At 49.5% G+C, this 17,294-nt stretch overlaps 1 protein-coding gene across 3 annotated transcripts in view; it reads left to right on the top strand.

Moving 5' to 3' along the window:
* C2CD3 (C2 domain containing 3 centriole elongation regulator) overlaps nt 1-16,732 on the top strand; it is a 114,258-nt gene extending 97,526 nt beyond the window's left edge. For 2 of the 3 annotated variants that reach the window (XM_033120183.1, XM_033120184.1), the window contains exons 32-33: nt 1,941-2,055; nt 15,907-16,732. In XM_033120183.1, the coding sequence (XP_032976074.1) occupies nt 1,941-2,055; nt 15,907-16,047 (256 nt within the window). In that variant the 3' untranslated portion in view covers nt 16,048-16,732. The remainder of the gene's footprint in view (nt 1-1,940; nt 2,056-15,906) is intronic. The other variant, XM_033120185.1, reaches the window with a different exon arrangement.
* Nucleotides 16,733-17,294: the final 562 nt, after the last annotated feature.

The raw sequence follows: 17,294 nt of genomic DNA, 5'->3' as shown, positions 1-17,294 counted from the left end.
ATAAGAAAAGATGAAGAAAGTCTGACCTAAAGCATAGACGGCTTTATGATGGAGAGTGGGCTAGATTTGCGAGGATTAGATAGGGAGGGCAGAGGATGACAAAGAAGGGGAAAAGTATGACTTCAAGAGATTGCTGTCACAGTTACTAGGTAGTGATGTCATGTACTAGATAGGGAACAGCACATAAAGATTGTTTGGGGCGAAGAGCAGATTTCCATTTTGTACATGAGCCTGTGAGCCACCCGGGCCTGGAGTTCAGGATGAGATCAGCTCTCAGGGTAGGTGTCTGGAAATAGATAAGGGCCACAGGGAGAGCGTGGAAAGAGGCCCACACACAGGACAGCCCCAAGGATCACCACTGTGTAGGGGCAGGCAGAACAGACTCCCCAAGAGGAGCAGGAGAGGCAGTGTGGGGGCGTCAGGGAGCAGTGGTCGGCCCTGACACCTAAGACCGGCCCAGTACTCACCGGCCTGACCTGTACTCACAGTGCAAAGCGGGGAATGGAAGGCAGACTTCCGTGGGTGAGGGCACCAGTGTAAGGACAGTGAGAACAAGCACCTTTTCCCCATTGACCGGAGACAAGAGTAGCTGACAATTATTGAGTGCTTGCTGTGTGTCAGGCACCATTCTGAGCACTTCGCCTGTATAAACTCTTAATCCTCAAAACAAAAGGTACTATTATTACATCCATTTTACTGGTGAAGAAACAGGCAGAACAAGTGAACTTTCCTGAAATTATCTAATAAGGGAGAGGTTACTGTTGGCGCAGGACCCTTGGAAAGGCAGGAGGCGATGGGCTGAGAGGCGGAGCTTCGGTGTTGCAGACATACCCCTGACCTCCCAGAAAGCTGTTCTTCCCCACAGCATCAGCTGACTGAGCAGCGATCACAAAAAGACCCCCGTCACCATCACCGGGGCCTCAGAAGAAGAGGCAGGGACTTGAACCAAAGCAGGAAATGATGCGTTTCATTCATTCAGTATTGAACACGTACTGTGTCCCAGGTGCTAAGCCAGGTAACAGGAGTATGGCTATGAAAAGAGAGATTATCTCTGTCCTCTTGGAGTTCAAAGTCTAACACGGAAGAATGATGATAAACCAATTTGAATCAAAACCACACTTAGCTTATTAAACAGAAACGAAAAATTAGATCATCAAAATAGCCCCTCCCTTCCTTCCCAAACTGAATCTGCTTTGATTGGACAAGTATTCGTGGAACACCATGTTCTCAACACAATCCTGGGTATCTCCAGGGGCTACGGAGGAGAAGTGCAAAGTCTAGTTCCTGCCTCCAAGGGCCAGACTGTGGGGACCAGCTGTGCCCTCCCAGGCAGAGCCCTCATTTCAGGATGTGACCAGAGAACAACAAGGAGGACAGACCTGCCTTCGGGGCCAGGCGTCTCCCACCAATCTATGGCACTGCCCCTGGAGCCACCTTCCCTGTGTGACCGACTTCTAACAGGTCAGTTTTGGGCCAGCAAGCCCTCAGCAAGTAGCATTCAATGCTTGCCACCTACCAGCCTCCTGTGGAGCTCTAGGGAAGTAGCAAGGTAACAAAGGGAAACTATAGCATCTCTGCTTTTGAGAAGCTGAGGGAATGTTGAAACACACCGAGACTCATCAGACTCAGTCATCAAGGATTATCTTGTGGTGCAGGCTCTGCTCTAGATGATCAGGAAGGAGGGATCGCTATGGGCTAAGATTAGGAGACAGCTTCCTGGAGGAGGCGGCATCTGAACTGACCCCTGGGGAGCATAGACTAAGCTTTGTTAGGAGTGGGGAGGGCTTTCCGGGCAGAGGGAACTGCTTGAGCAAAGGATACAGATTCACGGGCAGAACCAGGTGGGAGGAGAAAACCGAACAGGGGTGATTGAGTCAGTGAAGATGCTGGTCTGGCAAGGGTCAAGGTTTCCAGGTGTTTGTGTCCCTTAACTGCCACAGCAGCCCTGAGCCCGTCGTGGTACCCAACTTCTTCTTGCCGCCCCAGCAGTTGGAGGCCTCCCTGCGGATGCTCTCACTCTCTACAGCTTTGCCCCCAGCGGCCGCAACAGATCAGGTAAGAGAACAGCCGGCCAACCTCCCTCCTGTCGTCACCATCTCTTCCATGAAAGTGTGTGAAATGCAGAGCTGCCCCAGGCCAGCTTCCTGAAAAGGCCGTGGCCGTGGTCACTCTCCAAGCTCGTACTGAGCATATCCCGTGGGCCCAGCAGTGGGCAAGGAGCTCAGGAAAGTATGTCAAGGGCAGGGCATCCTGCTAAGACGACATTGGGAGAAACAGTACAGAAGCATAAAAGCAGGACTCAGCTAAGAAATGCATACAGAGCGCTGTGGGCACTCCAGCTTCGCCAAGGTGGGTGGGCGTGGAGGGAACTTCAGTCAGAAGATGCAGCCTTAGGAGATCCAACAGATGAATAAAATCTGGATGAAGAGACTAAAATCAGTGGTGTACCTACTTGTTTACAGAGCACCTCATAACTATTCACCATTCAGCCGAGGCACGTGGTTGGAACCCTGGTACAAATCCCAGCTCTCTTTTCTGCCTTGGCACAGTACCTGACCTTTCTTGCAGGTGGTAAGAAAATAAGAATAACTACTTTTCTAACTATTCAACATAGATTTATTGAGTAACTACCCTGTAGCAGGCATTGTGCTGGTTCTGAGCATACAATAGTAAATAAGACAAATTCCCTGTCTTCGTAGAACACAAGTAGTAAACAAAAATAAAATATTTATAAATTAGGATGAGTACTGGGTGCTCTGGTGAAGAACAGGGTCTCCGAAGAAGTGATCGTGGTGGTGCGTGCCAGGTACCAGGCCCTGTTCGAAGCACTTTATCTATCAACTCACATAATTCAGCAACTTGATGAGGTACACTCTTTTATCCCTATTTTAAGATGAGGAAACTGAGGCACAAAGAAGTTAAGTAACTTGCTTCACATAGGTAGTAAGTGTAGAGCCAGAATTGGAATCCAAGCAGTCTGGTTTCACAATCTGTCTATAACTACTGTCCTGTACAGAGAAGGAGCCAGCCATGCAAGGAACTTAGTAGTCCAGGCAGAGAGAACAGCAAATGCAAAGGTCCTGAGGCTGAGAGCATGATCTAGGAACTATGCAGAGCCAGTGGCACTGGAACAGAGACCCACATAACGTGGCAGGAGGGCCAGATGATACAGGACGTGTAAACCACAGAAACTAATTTAGATTTTATTCTCAATGCAAGGATGTCCATTGAAGTGTGTTAAACGGGAGTGCGATCTAATTCAGTTTTAAAGAATTCACCCAAGGTGCTGAATGGAGAATGGGTTGTCTTTCAGATTTGGCAGCAGATGGTCCTGGGTTATCTCGAAAGAGTAATTGCAGCGATGCAGTGGAGAAGGGAGCCATAACGTACTATGTGTGCCAGGCACCATTCTAGGTCCTGAGGTGAACTAGGCATAGAGGCTCTGCCTCATGGAACTTTAAAAAACAAACAAACAAGATCACGTCAGAGAAAAACACATGCTATGGACAAAATTATTAGTTTGTTTATTATTAATGGTAGTAGCTAACCCCTATTTCATGCTTACTGTGCACTAGACGTTATTCTGTTTTTACTTGTGTAAACTCATTTAATTCTTCCAACAACCCAATGAGATGGGTACTGTTGTTATCCCCATTTAATAAATGAGAAAACTGAGGCTCAGAGCTTCCGCTACCAACCCACAAGGTATTATTATTTCTATTTTGTATAGACGCATAAAGATTAAGTCACTTGCCCAGAGTCTCCCAACTAATAAGTGACTGTGAACGTGTGATTTCAAACTCTTTTTGTCATTACACCACTCTAATCGTGACACTTGGCTTACGGTATCTTTTTCTAGCCAATTTGTCTTCTTTTCAATAGGCTCCATTTTACAATTTAAACACTTTTTATTTTTTGCCAGAGCCTACTTTGATGACAGATGGGGTCAGTCCAGAAATATCCTGAGAGCCTGGGGTTATATTCCTAAAGAGAAGCCATCAGATGTCTAATCCTTTCACTGGTTTTCCTTCCCCCACCCGCCCTCAGCCTCCCCAGCACCATTTTCAGGACATCTCATTTATTTGGCACGTGGCTCAGTCTAAGTTCCCACATGTGTCTATTAAATGTGTAAACCCGCTCCTGGAGGAGGGGAGATGCCGGTCCCTGCTCAGGAGCTCTGCATTTTTGTCGCCTTTATTCCTACTCTGGTGTGTGGTCACCAGCGCATATCCTTCCTCTCTGCTTCTTCCCTTGCAGGTTCTCTACACTCTACATGCGCGTACAGGTGAGGTCGCAGGGCTATGTCCAGGCAACAGGCACAAGCCTGTGAGCGAGCATCCATATGATGAAATGTTTCATCTCCTGCTCAGCAGCTAAGTGATGCTGGGCAGGCGACTTGACCTTTCTGAGTCTCAGGTTCCTTATAAATAACACAGGCTAATATAATTCTGACCTAATAGGATGATGGCAAGAATTACCCTAGAGGAAAAAAGCAGATACTGTTAGTTCCCTTTCTCTCTTCCCCTCCCAGCCAAGTGGGTGAAGTGTCAGTGAGTCATGCCCCAGAGGGAGGTCTGTGCACTACTTTGAGCTGTCATCCCTCACCTGCCAAGCAGAACTGCTGTTCCTGCCCTCATGTTTCCACCTTCATAACGTGCCAACCCCCAAGAGGACATATTTGATCTATTAGACATAAGATGGAAAGTGTGGGGGAGGGAGAAGGAAGAATTTTCACTTCAATTAAAGGGCAAGTCTAGTTTTGAGAAGGTAAGTCTCACACTTTCTGGCCTTTTTTCTTTCTTGCCCACAATAAAACACCACTGTTTGCTCCTCTCAGGGCCACATCTCTCCTTGGGAGCTCATTCTGGATCCTCATTAGGGTAACTGGTCATCACAGTTCACCCAAAACTGCCCCATTATCGGCATTGAAAGTCCCACATCCCGGGAAACCTGAAGAGGCTGGTCGTCCTCACTGGCGGTGGGCTCTGTCACGACTTGATGCATTTGTAGCCACATATTTTCTGTATCTTATGCTCTTGACTGGCTGCCAGCCAATACTGGATAACCTAGGAATAAAATCAAGTATGTGTTTAAAGGCACAGCAAGTAGAGGCACCAAAAATTAAGAGAAAAAAAATGCTAAGACTTACATATTTTTTTTAAAGCATTGAAATAGTTACCATGGGATAAATCAGAACTTTGCTTAACTTCCTTATGCTTATGGTTTATCTTACATTTAATTGTGAATTATGTTTGGGTAATGTTTGGGCACCATACCCAAAGTCAGAAAGTGTTAAAAGTGGCCTCACTTGTAAAAATTTAAGACAAAAAACAGTCTTTTTATATTTACCCACATACTTACTATTTCTGGTACTCTTCATTCCTTCTTTCTATCCTCATTTCAGTCTAGGACCAGTTCTCTTTCAGGGAACTGAGACGTTCTAAAAGAAATTCCTTTAGAATTTCATGTAATACAGACCTACTGGTATATGATGTTCTCAGCTTTAGTTCTCTGAAAATATCTTTATTTTGTCTTCATCTTTGAAAGATTTTTTTTTTCACTGAATACAGAACTCTAACTTGAATGTTGTTTGTTTGTTTCTTTTAGCATTTTAGAGCTGTCATTCCACACTATTGACTTCCATCGTCTCCAGGGAGAAGCAACCGTCCTTTTGGTTGTTGCCCTGAATGTAATGTGACCTTTATTGCTGGCCGCTTTTAAGATTTTTTTTTTTTTTTAAGTTTATTGGGGTGACAATTGTTAGTAAAGTTACACAGATTTCAGGTGTACAATTCGGTATTACATCATCTATAAATCCCATTTTTGTGTTCACAAGATTTTCTCTTTGGTTTTCAACAGTTTGACTCCAGTGTTCATAGTTGTGGAGGCAGGAGATGGGGGAGGGGAAGAGCCCACAGGCCTATTCAACAGTGTTAGTAATGTTTTAGTTCTTAGGTTGGGTTGTGGGTTTACAGATGTTAATTTTTATTACACTTTATAATTTACGTGTGTGACATAGAGTCTTTGATGTATCACACAATGAAATCACAAAATCATATGTAATTAACATTTTGAGAATGATTAAAGGGTGACAAAATGGAGGCACTGACTCCTTCCATAAATTTGGCCGTGCCTATGGAGCAGAGAAATAGGATAGCGGCTAGAGTGGCATAGGAGATCAAGGGAAGGGGTTTGGGTTTTATTTTTTAAATATGGAAACAGCTACAGCTTTCTGTATGTTAGTACAGTGACCCAGTAAAGAAGGGGAAAAGGGGACGATGCAGGAGGAGTGAGAATAAAAAGAACAGTCCCTGGGTCCAAGGGCATGGGATCCAGAGCATGTGTGGAGGTGGTAGCCTTTTGAGAGGAAGAAGAAAACTCTCCCTGTGGCAGGAGGGAAGATAGAGAAGAGGGGAAAGATGGGCCCTAAGCAGGCAGGATGCGAGATAAGGTGGTAGAGTTTCCCCTTGGATGGAAGCTTCTATTTGCTGTAATGTTTCAGGCATAGTCAACAGCTCAAAGAGAGTGGTGAGGAGGGAAGAGCAGGAGGCATGTCCTGTACCCCCATGTGAAGATTCCGTCTACTCTGCCTCCCCCCGATGCCAGCCTTGGCCCTGAAGGCTGAACAGGAGCAATTTGAGAGGCTGCTGGGCTCTTCTCAACCAGTGTCCTGGGACTGCCGTCCTGTAGCTGACCTGCTTCAGGGCCAGGGCAAGTGACCCATCCCTGAAAAAGAGAGCTTGTAAGTGCTGGTCCAATTGCTCTGGCTTCACCCCAAGATCTAAGGGAAGGCCTCTTCCTTCACCCCACACTGAAATGGTGCCCCTGGGCCCAGAACTCCCAGAGAGGCTCCACGTGAACCATTTGTATAGCAGGTTTTTCTCCCCTCCATCCCTACATGTAGTGGATACAGGTCTCTGTGCGACATTCGTCAAGTCTCCTGATCTTTGAGTCTGTCTCCTCATGTGCCAGATGGGGTTCTCAGGCCTCACAGGGTGCTTGCACTGTAGAAGACCAAGACTGGGTACAGAGGCCAGCCCTTAGCTTAGCTCTCTTTCCTCATGACGGTTTTGTCTTCCGGTTGGTTGTCCCTCTTCAAGAAGGAAAGGAAGGAGTGGGATGGCAGATTTAGCAGGACTGCTGGACTACGGCACAGTTTCAAATGGCCTGTGAATCAGTCCAGTTCAGCTGCCTCTGCTTCCTCATCCGTCTTGTGATGAAATACCTCCTCACTGGGACAGCTTCCTGGTTTTATTTAAAGTGACTTCTGATTCTGTTTGCTTCGCCATTATGAGCAAACTAGTTTACAAACTTCCCTAAAGGGGAGGAAAGAGGTAAAAGATGAGACAGCAGTAATTTACATGTTGTTGTCCCCAGGCTTTGTCCTGTGCTTTTGTAGATATTTCTTGAGGAAAAGCTCAACAACTCCAGTTACTTCTGTTATTGTTTATGGTTTGGTGACTCTCACATCTTTCTACACTTCTCTCCTGTGCTGCAGACACACATGGGCCCACCTGTATCCTAGATGTCTTCTTTGATGTTACAACCGATTCACTGTATCCAAAACCTGAGCCTGTCACCTTCCTTACGTACCCCCTCTACCACCTGCACTTCTTAGTAAACTCAACCACCATCATGTGTTATTCCTGCCAGAAGCAGAGGTGTCATCTTTCCTCCTACTATTCCTGTATCCCCCACGACTCTAAGCCAATCTATTACAAGGGCCTGTTAATTCTAGCCCCTATGTGTCTTTTGAATCCACTCACTTCTCACCATTCCGTTATCTAGTCCAGACATCTCGCCCATGACTGTTTCTAACTAGTCTCACTCGTCTCCACGCTTTCCCACCACTACGCAGCCAATGGGCTGTCCCACTATAATCACACTTTCATCCCACTTTATCACTGGGATAGGGAGGAACTCTTCAAGATTGCCAAAATCCAAAACACCTCCATGTTCCTAAGCCAGTTATTATCTGACCTCTCACATGTGATACACGTGATATATTTGATCTCTCCTTGAAGAGAGATCTTTCTTCCCTTGTTTCTTTCTTCCCTTGTTTCTAAGGCATCAGTCTCTGTTGGTTCTCTTCCTCCTTCATTGGCTGCTCCTGCTCCGCCTTCTTTACTGGTTCTTCCTCATTTCCCCTACTTGTTAATATAGGGCTGAACCAGGGTGTAGTCTTTAGACTTCTCTAGTTACACTTTCTAGATGACTCCATTCGATCTCAAGGCTTTAAATCCCCTCTATGTGCTGAAGACTCCTTGTGGTTATTTAGCTCAGCTCTCTCCTGTAACTAATTCTAGGCTCATATGTCCAACTGCCTCCTCAACGTTCTCCACTTGGGTATCTAATCGGTGTCTCCAATTCCACGTGTCCAAAACTCACCTCCAGAGTTTATTCCTCACGTCTGTTGCTCAGTCTTGCCCCTCACAGTCCATAGATACTCTATCCTTTTAATTTAGTTGTTCAGGCCAAAACCCTTCTAATCCTCCCTGGTGCCTCTGTTTCTAACCTACCAGGAAATTCTGCCAGCTCTATGTTTAAAAATATATCCAAATGCAACCACTTTTCATCACCCCCACTGTTACCACCCTGGTCTCACTCATCATCATCTCTTGCGTAGAGTATTGCAGGAGCCTCCTAACTTGACTCTCTGCGTTTGCCCTTTCCCCTGCAATGTTAAATAAATCGTGTGACTTCCCTGCTGAGAACCCTTTAGTTACTTCCCATTGGTGACTAGGAGAGCCAGAGCTGGGCCCGAGGAAGGCAGGCCCAAGAGTAGGAAGGTAGTTTGGGCCTCAAACTTGAAATATACATCTTTGGGCACATATACAAAGACCCAGTCCTGAACTAGAAGCAGGAGGAGACACAGGAGCTATGGCCCTTTCGCTCAAGAGCTCAGTTCCTCAGGGTAGCCAGCTTTATATCATACGTCCACCAACTCCTACCAAGCGCTGGCAATGCCTTAGGAACTGGATCTAGTGTCATGGACCCTGCCTTCCGGGAGCTCACAGTTCTTGGAAAGGCACTGGCCTCTGCACCATTCACTACCTTCCTCAAGTGACATTAGCCTATATTAACACTCCAGTAAAACAAAGCCAAGAAAATGAGTATAGGGAAAGGAATACAGAACCACATGAGGTAGCTTGAGTAGAATTCAACAAAGATGAAGGAAAAGCTTTGCAGGCTGTGGATTTGGAGAAAATGAATCTCTCAGAGAATCTATAGAAATGGGCATCTGGGACATACAAACAATATGGGCTAGAGAGAAGGCTGGAGATGAGGACAGAGAGGCCGGGATGGAAACAATCAAGCTAAGATGGGAATCGGAAGCGAAGAGCAAGAAGCAATCTGTCATTTGAGCCGTGGCCTCTCTGCCTGTCTCAGGGCCAGGCTCTCCACACATCATGAACGAGCCCCGGAATTAACCACAGGCACAGGGCCAGACGCTGTTGTTCCTGCAGAGTGAGTGTAGGAGGCTGGAGGTCGGAGACAAGGCCAGGCAGGTTCCCACCGCCTCCCACCCTGTGTTCTCACCTCCACGCAGCCAGACCGCAGCATTGCAGACGGGACTGGTACGCAGCGTGCTCCAGGCCAGCTGGGAAGCTGAGAGTCTGCAAACCTGATTTCTGCTGGCTTTCTGAGGTCTTGGCGAGGTCGCTCTGTTGTCTCTGGGAAAGCAATACACACTTAATTTGTGGCTATTCCTCCCTCTTCTCTCCTAGCAGGCAGTGGCGTGTAGTGGTTAGGAGCATGGCCTCTGAATCCAGACTGCCTAAGTTTAAAGCTCAGCTTTGCCGCTTTTGAGCCGTTTAACCTGGAGCAAGTTGCCTAACTGTCCTGTGCTTCAGTTCCTTTATCTGAAAAACAGGAAAAATGTACCTGCCTCCTAGGGTTTGTTTAGGATTAACTAAGATACGTCAAGTACTTAGATCAGTTCTTGGCACATAACATAGTAAGAACTCTATGAATTGTCAACAATTGTATTTTTTATTATCATTTTTATTGACACATCTTCTCTCTTACGCCGGTATGTTTTGGGGGCATTAGTGGGAAAGAAATACTAAGGGACAGAGCTTAGCACTGGAAGTAGGGAGCTGTGAAGGGTTCCCCAGAAGTATGGAGAGAGGTGCTCAGGGCTGTAGCCGTTGCCTGAGTGCTCAGGTCAGACCCTGAGTTAGGGGCCCAGGACAGTACCCCACCCCTACCTAAGGGTGATAAAGTCCTCACCTCAGAAGTCCGTGGCCTACCTGTGAGTCGCAAGACTTTAAAGCTGCTTCTTTTCTCCAAGGACGCCAAGGAATTTTTCCATCCCTTGGTTTCCCTTCCCCAAACCCAGAGGTATCTAAGAGATACACACAATCCTGGGTCGAAAATCACCGGATCAGATCAGCAGGGGTCCAAGGGAACTTCCTAACGCTGGTGTCCTCTCTCCTAAGCCTGTGGTCCAGGCCTGATGGCTGAGCTGCCCCTCCTAGGGCAGGAGGCCCCAACCTATTGCCTCATTTCTTTGAGCCACCAAGACCCTCGCCCTCTGCAGAGCCCCAAGAGGAGACTAAAGGTTAAAAGGTTTCTGATAAAGGCCACTCAAAGCTTTGGGAAGTAGATGAGCATCCTGGCCAACTGTGTACAGAAGACGGGAAACAGCCAGAATTGACTGGTGCCAACCTCTCCCAGAATGCAATGTGGCAGGTACCTCGAGGAAAAGGGCCTATAGGTCTACTGGTAGGTGCCAGGCTCAAGTTGCCTAAGGCTCTGAGGCCAGAGTTTGGGAGGAGCCAGGGGCTCCGGGAGTGTCACTTTAACCATTCCCCCTCAGGATCTGGACTTTTGAGCCCTCTCACTGGCTCAAAAGGTGAAGGGGGCTTGGATTTAGTCCGGCCTCTTCATTGTGTAGATGGGGAAACAGGCCCAGGGTGAGGGAGTAACCCTGGCCCTGTAGAACGGGCCTGTTGTCAGGGAAGGCTTCTCGGAGGAAGGAGAGGGAGGCATTAGGGGGTGGGGAGGAACAGGAAGCCTGTAGGTGGTGAGACCCACGTGACCAGGGCTCTAATGAAGGAATGGAGTAGGAGCTCAGAGCGTGGACCCCGGCCATGCTGCCTCTGGCCTGGGTGGGTCAGATACAGGTTTCACCTCTCAGGGCTGGGCCTCTGGTCTGTGTGTCCTGTCCTCACTTCCCCCCTGCTCTTAGCTGCAGCTGCTGAGTCTGCTACTCTCTTTAGCACCAAGTCCTAGCCCCGGCCTTCAGAGAGCTCTCTGGGAGCTGCCCCAGGGGAAGGCAGCCAGCCAAGGGGGTGAAAGTTGAGCAAGGCAGGCAGCTATGCTGAGCCCTCAGCAATCTCTTGGCAAGCCCACCCAGCCGGCCAGAACCAGACTGCTGTTTACTTTCAGTTTGCAGTGCTTTGGAAAATTTCACTTCCAGCTCCTGAGTAAGTGTTTCTGTCACTTAAGGGAACTGCTCTGGAAAACAACAAAACTTCAGCCCTGATGCCAGGCCCAGCGGCTCACTGGGCGGGGGTCAGTGGAGTGGGGAAAGCTTGGCCAGGCCTGGCCCAGCACTGGGCATGCCTTGGGGAGGTGCTGTACCCCACTCCTGCTCTTCCTGGGGTGAGGTCTGAGAACAGCAAGGCTTCATGTTGCTCTCTGCAGCCATTGTCAGCTCTAGCTCAGTCTTAGCCTCTATGTTTTGCAAGATGTACCTGGCCAGAGTATTGGTCACATCCGAATTTTATTTCAACTTCAGGTAGACCTGAGGTAAGAAGGCCAAACCAAAGTTCTTGGCCCCATTTGGCAGTGCAGACACTGAGACCCAGAGAAAGTTCTTGTCCTCAAGCAAGCTGGGCAGTTGGGCTGGGCCACAGCCCAGTGTTCCTTCCACCCCACCCCCTGCCTCCCCTGTGCGGAGGTCCCAGGGATGCCCTGAAGCAGGGGTAGGTGGAGGCACCTGCACCTCCCCCACTCCTGGGAGTGGGTGGCCTGTTCAGGGGGAGGCATCTGGGGACTGCAGGGGAGGGAACCAGAGCACAGTGGCTTGGACAAGACTCTGCATTACGGGGACGTGGCCAAAGGGAGCCCTGAGACGGGTAAGTCCCGGGGTGACAGAGCACCTCCTCTGGCATTGTCTGCTCTGCTGATCTCTTTTCAGGTGGGGAAACCAAGGCCCAGAGAGGAAGTGACTTGCCCGAGTCCTTTGGCTAAATAGCGCTAGAGCCAGGACTAGAACCAACTCCCTAGCCAGTATTAGCCTCTTGATTTGGGGAGCCCAGGAAGCCCCAAATTTTCCTTCCAGCACCACTCCTTCCTCCTTCCCTGATGCTTTATTTTCACCCCAGCAGAGTTCTACCTTTGGCATTGATGGCTCCTTCGAGACACATGTATCTCAACGGGTGGGCTGAACGGTCTGTTATGTCCATGACCTGGGTGTCTGCTGGGTACCCATATTTGGAAGTGGGAGGATTTAATATTAGAGCTGGATGGATTCAGTCTGAGAGCCCTGGCCTGCTGCCATGCTTAACACCCAGACCACTGGAAAAGCCAGTTCTATCCTTCAATCCAGTCAGCACCCCCAGGTCCTGTCCCCTGGGCAGGCGCAGGAGGAATATGGTGAGTTCCCACCCACACATTCGGGAACTTGCCTCAGCAAGCATCAGGCCCTCCCTCTGGGTTCGCCTTTTGCTCTCCACACCTACAGTTCAACCAGGCCCCTGCCCACTGCTTTCCCAGCGAAGAAATTCCTTCACACCTGTGCTCAATTGAGCCTCCACTTGGAACACCGTCTATCTTCCTGGTGCAGATTCCACCATCATGTTGTTTCAAGTCCCCGTCCACGGACTTGACCCCATCTATGATACCCACTCTCTGGACGCCAGGGTCCCTGCAGCCCCCCAGTCTGATGATCCTGCTTCCATGTGGGGTCTTCCTGCCCCCCCAGGAAGGCTGGGGCTCCTGCAGATCCCGGGCTATGGTGACAACTTGCTTGTGTGCCCGGGGCTCCAGCAGGAGCCCGGGAGTATTTCAGAGGAGTGCTTGGTACAGGAGGAGTGTCCTGCTCTGGACAGCTTCACCTCTGCCCGGTCCCTCCAGGGTTGTGTGTTTCAGGGTAGCCGTCCTAATGAAGAAAGAACCTTTATACTGTTAGTCAAGATGTTTTCTAAACCCTGTTGAGATCAACAAAAGGCCAATGCTGCTGAGGGTGTGTTCTCTGTCCTTCCACACCCCTGCCCTGCCCTGCACACAGAGCCAAGCCTTGTCCCTGTCCTGGTCCCTGGGCCTGGGCCGGGAGATAAGGCCTAGGGCGCTGAGTCTGCGTGTGGGTACTGGCAGCTGGGCTGAACCAGCCACACTAGATTCAGCTCCAGGGCAGATGCTGGCCCAGCCAGCAGGTGCAGGCCTGTGCTCGTGCTGCTCCTGCCAGTGGAACGACCTCACTCCCACCCCCAGTTCTGCTGAAACCCTGCCTGGCTCGGATCCCACCTCTGTGTGAAGCCTCCCCTGACCTGCCCAGCTGATATGAGGTGCTCCTTTCTCTGTGCTTCCAAGCCCTAGGCCTCACCTCTGTGACTGTTGGGGAGGTCGGCGTCTGTCGCCCCTCTAGCTCGAGCAGCCCCAGGAGGACAGAAACCGTGGCTGCCTACTGTCCTTAAGAATTGATCAGGTTGACTAGATCACAGGCTCCCGAAACATTTGATGAATCACCAACAAAGGTCTTTTGATGGTCATTTCATGAACTGAGATGTTTGGCCCTTCCAACCATGGAAAGCAAGACCCATCAGAGCCTCTCCAAAACAGAAAAGGCTTCTCCTCTGGCAGACAAGACACAGAAGCCTGGTTTTAGGACTTGAGATAGAGGACCATGCTCTTAGGTTTGTTTTCCCATCCGGCTTTTAGAAAAAATCACCTCCCTAGTCCCCTTTCACTGTAGCAGAGAAAGAAATGGAAAGTAAGACACAGCTGGCGACCCAGAAAATCCATCTACATACAGTACAGCCAGAGGACTGGAATGGGACTTGGTGTCACTCCTAAATCCTAAATAGCTCAGGAAACAACTGTTTTGGATCTCGGGAGTAGAGAGAGGTATACTGAGACTTAAAATGCAACACAAAGGATTTGACTCAACTAAAGACTTGACACATGGTAGGCCAACAACCATGGGTTCCAGAATGAATGAATGAATGAATGAGATGTTTGCCGCAAGAGGTTCCCCCCCATCCAGTTGAAGCCTCTGGTCACTGTGGCCGGGTCCTCCCCATGCACCAGTCTCGCCGCTACCAAGCTCCTATGTTGGACCTGGCGCAGCTGCAGCACAAGCATCAGTCCATGCTCTACAGGAGCAGCCAGTCTGGAAGGGGAAGGAAACAGGCAGTGCCTGAGCGACGGGCCTCCCCCGGCCTGAGGCATTATGGGATGAAGGTGCCTCCCATGTTTTGGAAGGAAGAACTACATAGACCTTTTACCTGTTTTAGACTAGGCCTGTGTGGAAGACAAGAAATCATATCTGCTAGTCTAGCACCTAGCACCCCAGCCCCTAGCACCACTTTGCCCTTGGTTCTCGGGAAACCCTGCCTGTGGGCTGTCAGCGCCGAGAGCTTACTCAGTTTGTGCACTCCCTTGGCATTTTGAATTCCAGATTGCCCGCACCCCTCCGTTCCATGGGTGGGAAACATGCCCAGACAGTAGAGCGGGGATGCCCGACTTCACTCCCCTTATATCCTGGCTGCGATTCTAATTTCAGTAGCTCTTTGTGTCGCCCCTGCTTAACTCTCAACTATGGAGGTCAAGAACTGAGTTCCTTTCTGTCCCCCTCTCACAGTAGGCATTAAATAGGTTGAAGAAATAAAGGAAAGAAGGATTATTGAATGTTACTGAGCCCAGAAGCAACTGCAGCTGGGCCTCAGTCTTCCATTAGCAGAACTGCAGGGTGCAGGAGGGTCGTCTCTATCTCTAGGGTCCCCACCAGGCTGGTTCTTGGTGCCTGAGGTACAGTGTACGAGTACAATGTACGAGTTGTGCCCCTTCAGCTAGTGAAGATCTCAGCTCCTGGGATCTGGGGACAGAGAAGAAATATCCATCCACAGGGCAGGCTGCAAGCTGTGAAGTCAGCCAGGCTTGCCTGTGGTGGCGACTCCCATCTCCTTTCAGCACTGCCTCTTCCTTACCAGACCACCACCTCTTCCCCAGGGCCTTGCTCTCAGCCAGCTGTCCAGGGCAGTTTTCCTGCACAGCTTGGAGCTCCTTCAGGCGAGAACCTGGCACAGAGTAAGCACCAAGTAAAGGGGGGGAAGAGGCGTTGAATGAGCAAATGAGTGAGTCATAGAGGAGCCCAAGGACCACAGCAGAATAAGCTAAATGCACACACCGTAGAGGTGGAATTCGTGATGTCCTGTCAGCCCAAAACGGAGACGTTTGGTAGCAGGGCCATGCAAATGTGCTTCATGTCACCTGACAGCTCCAGGAACTGCAAAGGGCCAACAGAGTTGTTCATGCAACAACATCTTCTCCCCGGAAGTTGTATATATTCCCAGGGGCATACGTGGGACAGTCACAAGTCAGAGGACAAATGACTTGTCTAGACTCATGCAGGAAGAGAAGGGAGGAGGCTTCAAACCTGTCGTAAAGGTGACTGCCCCTCCTCCGGAGGCCTAGGAAGAGTCTGAGCTGGTGCACGTCTTAGTTCTGCCCCTTCGAGCTGTGGGACCTTGAGTTTATTTCACCTGAACTGTAGTTTCCTCCTCATGGGAATGATGTACCCACCTATGGGTTCAGTAAGGTCAGGTGTGTAAAGTGCTTTGTAAACTGGTCAGCTCTGCATCCCTATTAGCCAGGAGACCAAAAAATGAGCGGAATCAACGCCATTTCTTGGCAGTGCCATATCCTCCGTGCTAACCTAGCTGACTTCCCCTCCAGGACAAGAGCGAAGCCCCTGGAGGAGCCCCGTCCCGAAGGCCTTGTCGCCCCAGACCTACCTCGCTGCCTCCCGTCCTCCCTGAGGAAGAAACTCGCAGGATCGCAAGGATATTTTCTTCCCAGTACTCGCAGAAAGACTAATGCAGCCTGAGAGGCTGAGGGAGGGACCCACCTGCCCACCGTCCCTCAGCCCTCTCCAGCTTGCGGGAGGCATCAGGTCTGCTTCCCTCAGGGCTGGCAGGGTCCTGAAACCACCACCAGCTTAGCCCATAGGCACCTCGAGACCCATCAGCCCAGAGTGGGGGAGCGTCCCAACCCAGCCTGGTGTCCACCTGTGAGGACTTCGGCTTCTTCCTTCTATGATGAGGCAAAGGCTAGACATAAAATGGACTTCAGCGCCCAAGTCACCCACCCATGTTTTGACCAAGGGACCCAGGCAGGCATCTTTCGGCTAAGAAAGTCCCCCAGTGTCCTGGGACAGCCTACTGCTGATACAAGCCCAGCCTCTACCTGCCTGTGATGGGCCATTTTTGCCTTAAAGGTTTGGGGAGGAGGCGGGTGTTGATTGTGTGCATTGTGCACAATTGAGGAAATGCTACGGCCACCTCCAGTTCATTTGCTTGGGAATAAGGGTATTTTATAGATAGAAACTATTGTTATGCTATGTTGAATTAATCAGTAGGAGAGGAGGGGGGACATCACCTCCTTCAAACGTTTTATCTGATTGGCTGAAATTCTAACCATGCTTTTAACTTATTGTTTTTTACTCAGCTCTGGACGTTATTGTTCCTGCCTGTGTTTGAATAAAATCATATTGGTATTTGTATTCTGTACACAAATGTTTTCTGGTTTGGCCACTGGACAGGGTGTTAGGAATTCATCTGTGCTCTAAGGGCCAGAGAGAAAGCTTGACAACCAGACAGTCCCTTGGAGAAGCTCATGTGGAAGCAGGGGTCAGACTGCTGAGCTCCCCCAAAGATCAGAATGCTCCAGTTCGGGTGACACCCAGTATTTCTTTGCTGGTGCCGCAGATCTGTCAGGAAAATGGAGGAGTCTTCTGGAACAAGTCCACTCAGAACCCCCATCTTTCTGGGATGGGTAGCTCAGGCTTAGACTGTCAGACCCCAAACGTTTGAGCAGCTACCATAGGCAAGGCCTGTGGAGAAGATAAGAAGGGTGAAGATGTGCAGAGTGGCTGGGAGAGCAGGTCCGGGAACTACCATGGAGGGCCCTGCTTCCCACCCCCAGGCACGGGTCATTTCAACTTAGTCCTCAGAACAACTCCCTAATCTACATATGAGGTCTGACAAGACCGCGAACTCATCCTAGAAAAAGCACTACACACCTCACTGCTGAATATCACTACGGTCACCTTTGAATACTCCCCT

This window comes from Rhinolophus ferrumequinum, chromosome 11 (genome assembly GCF_004115265.2).
Source record: "Rhinolophus ferrumequinum isolate MPI-CBG mRhiFer1 chromosome 11, mRhiFer1_v1.p, whole genome shotgun sequence".
NCBI classification, from domain to species: Eukaryota; Metazoa; Chordata; class Mammalia; order Chiroptera; family Rhinolophidae; genus Rhinolophus; species Rhinolophus ferrumequinum.
This window is presented reverse-complemented; position numbering and strand designations above follow the sequence as displayed.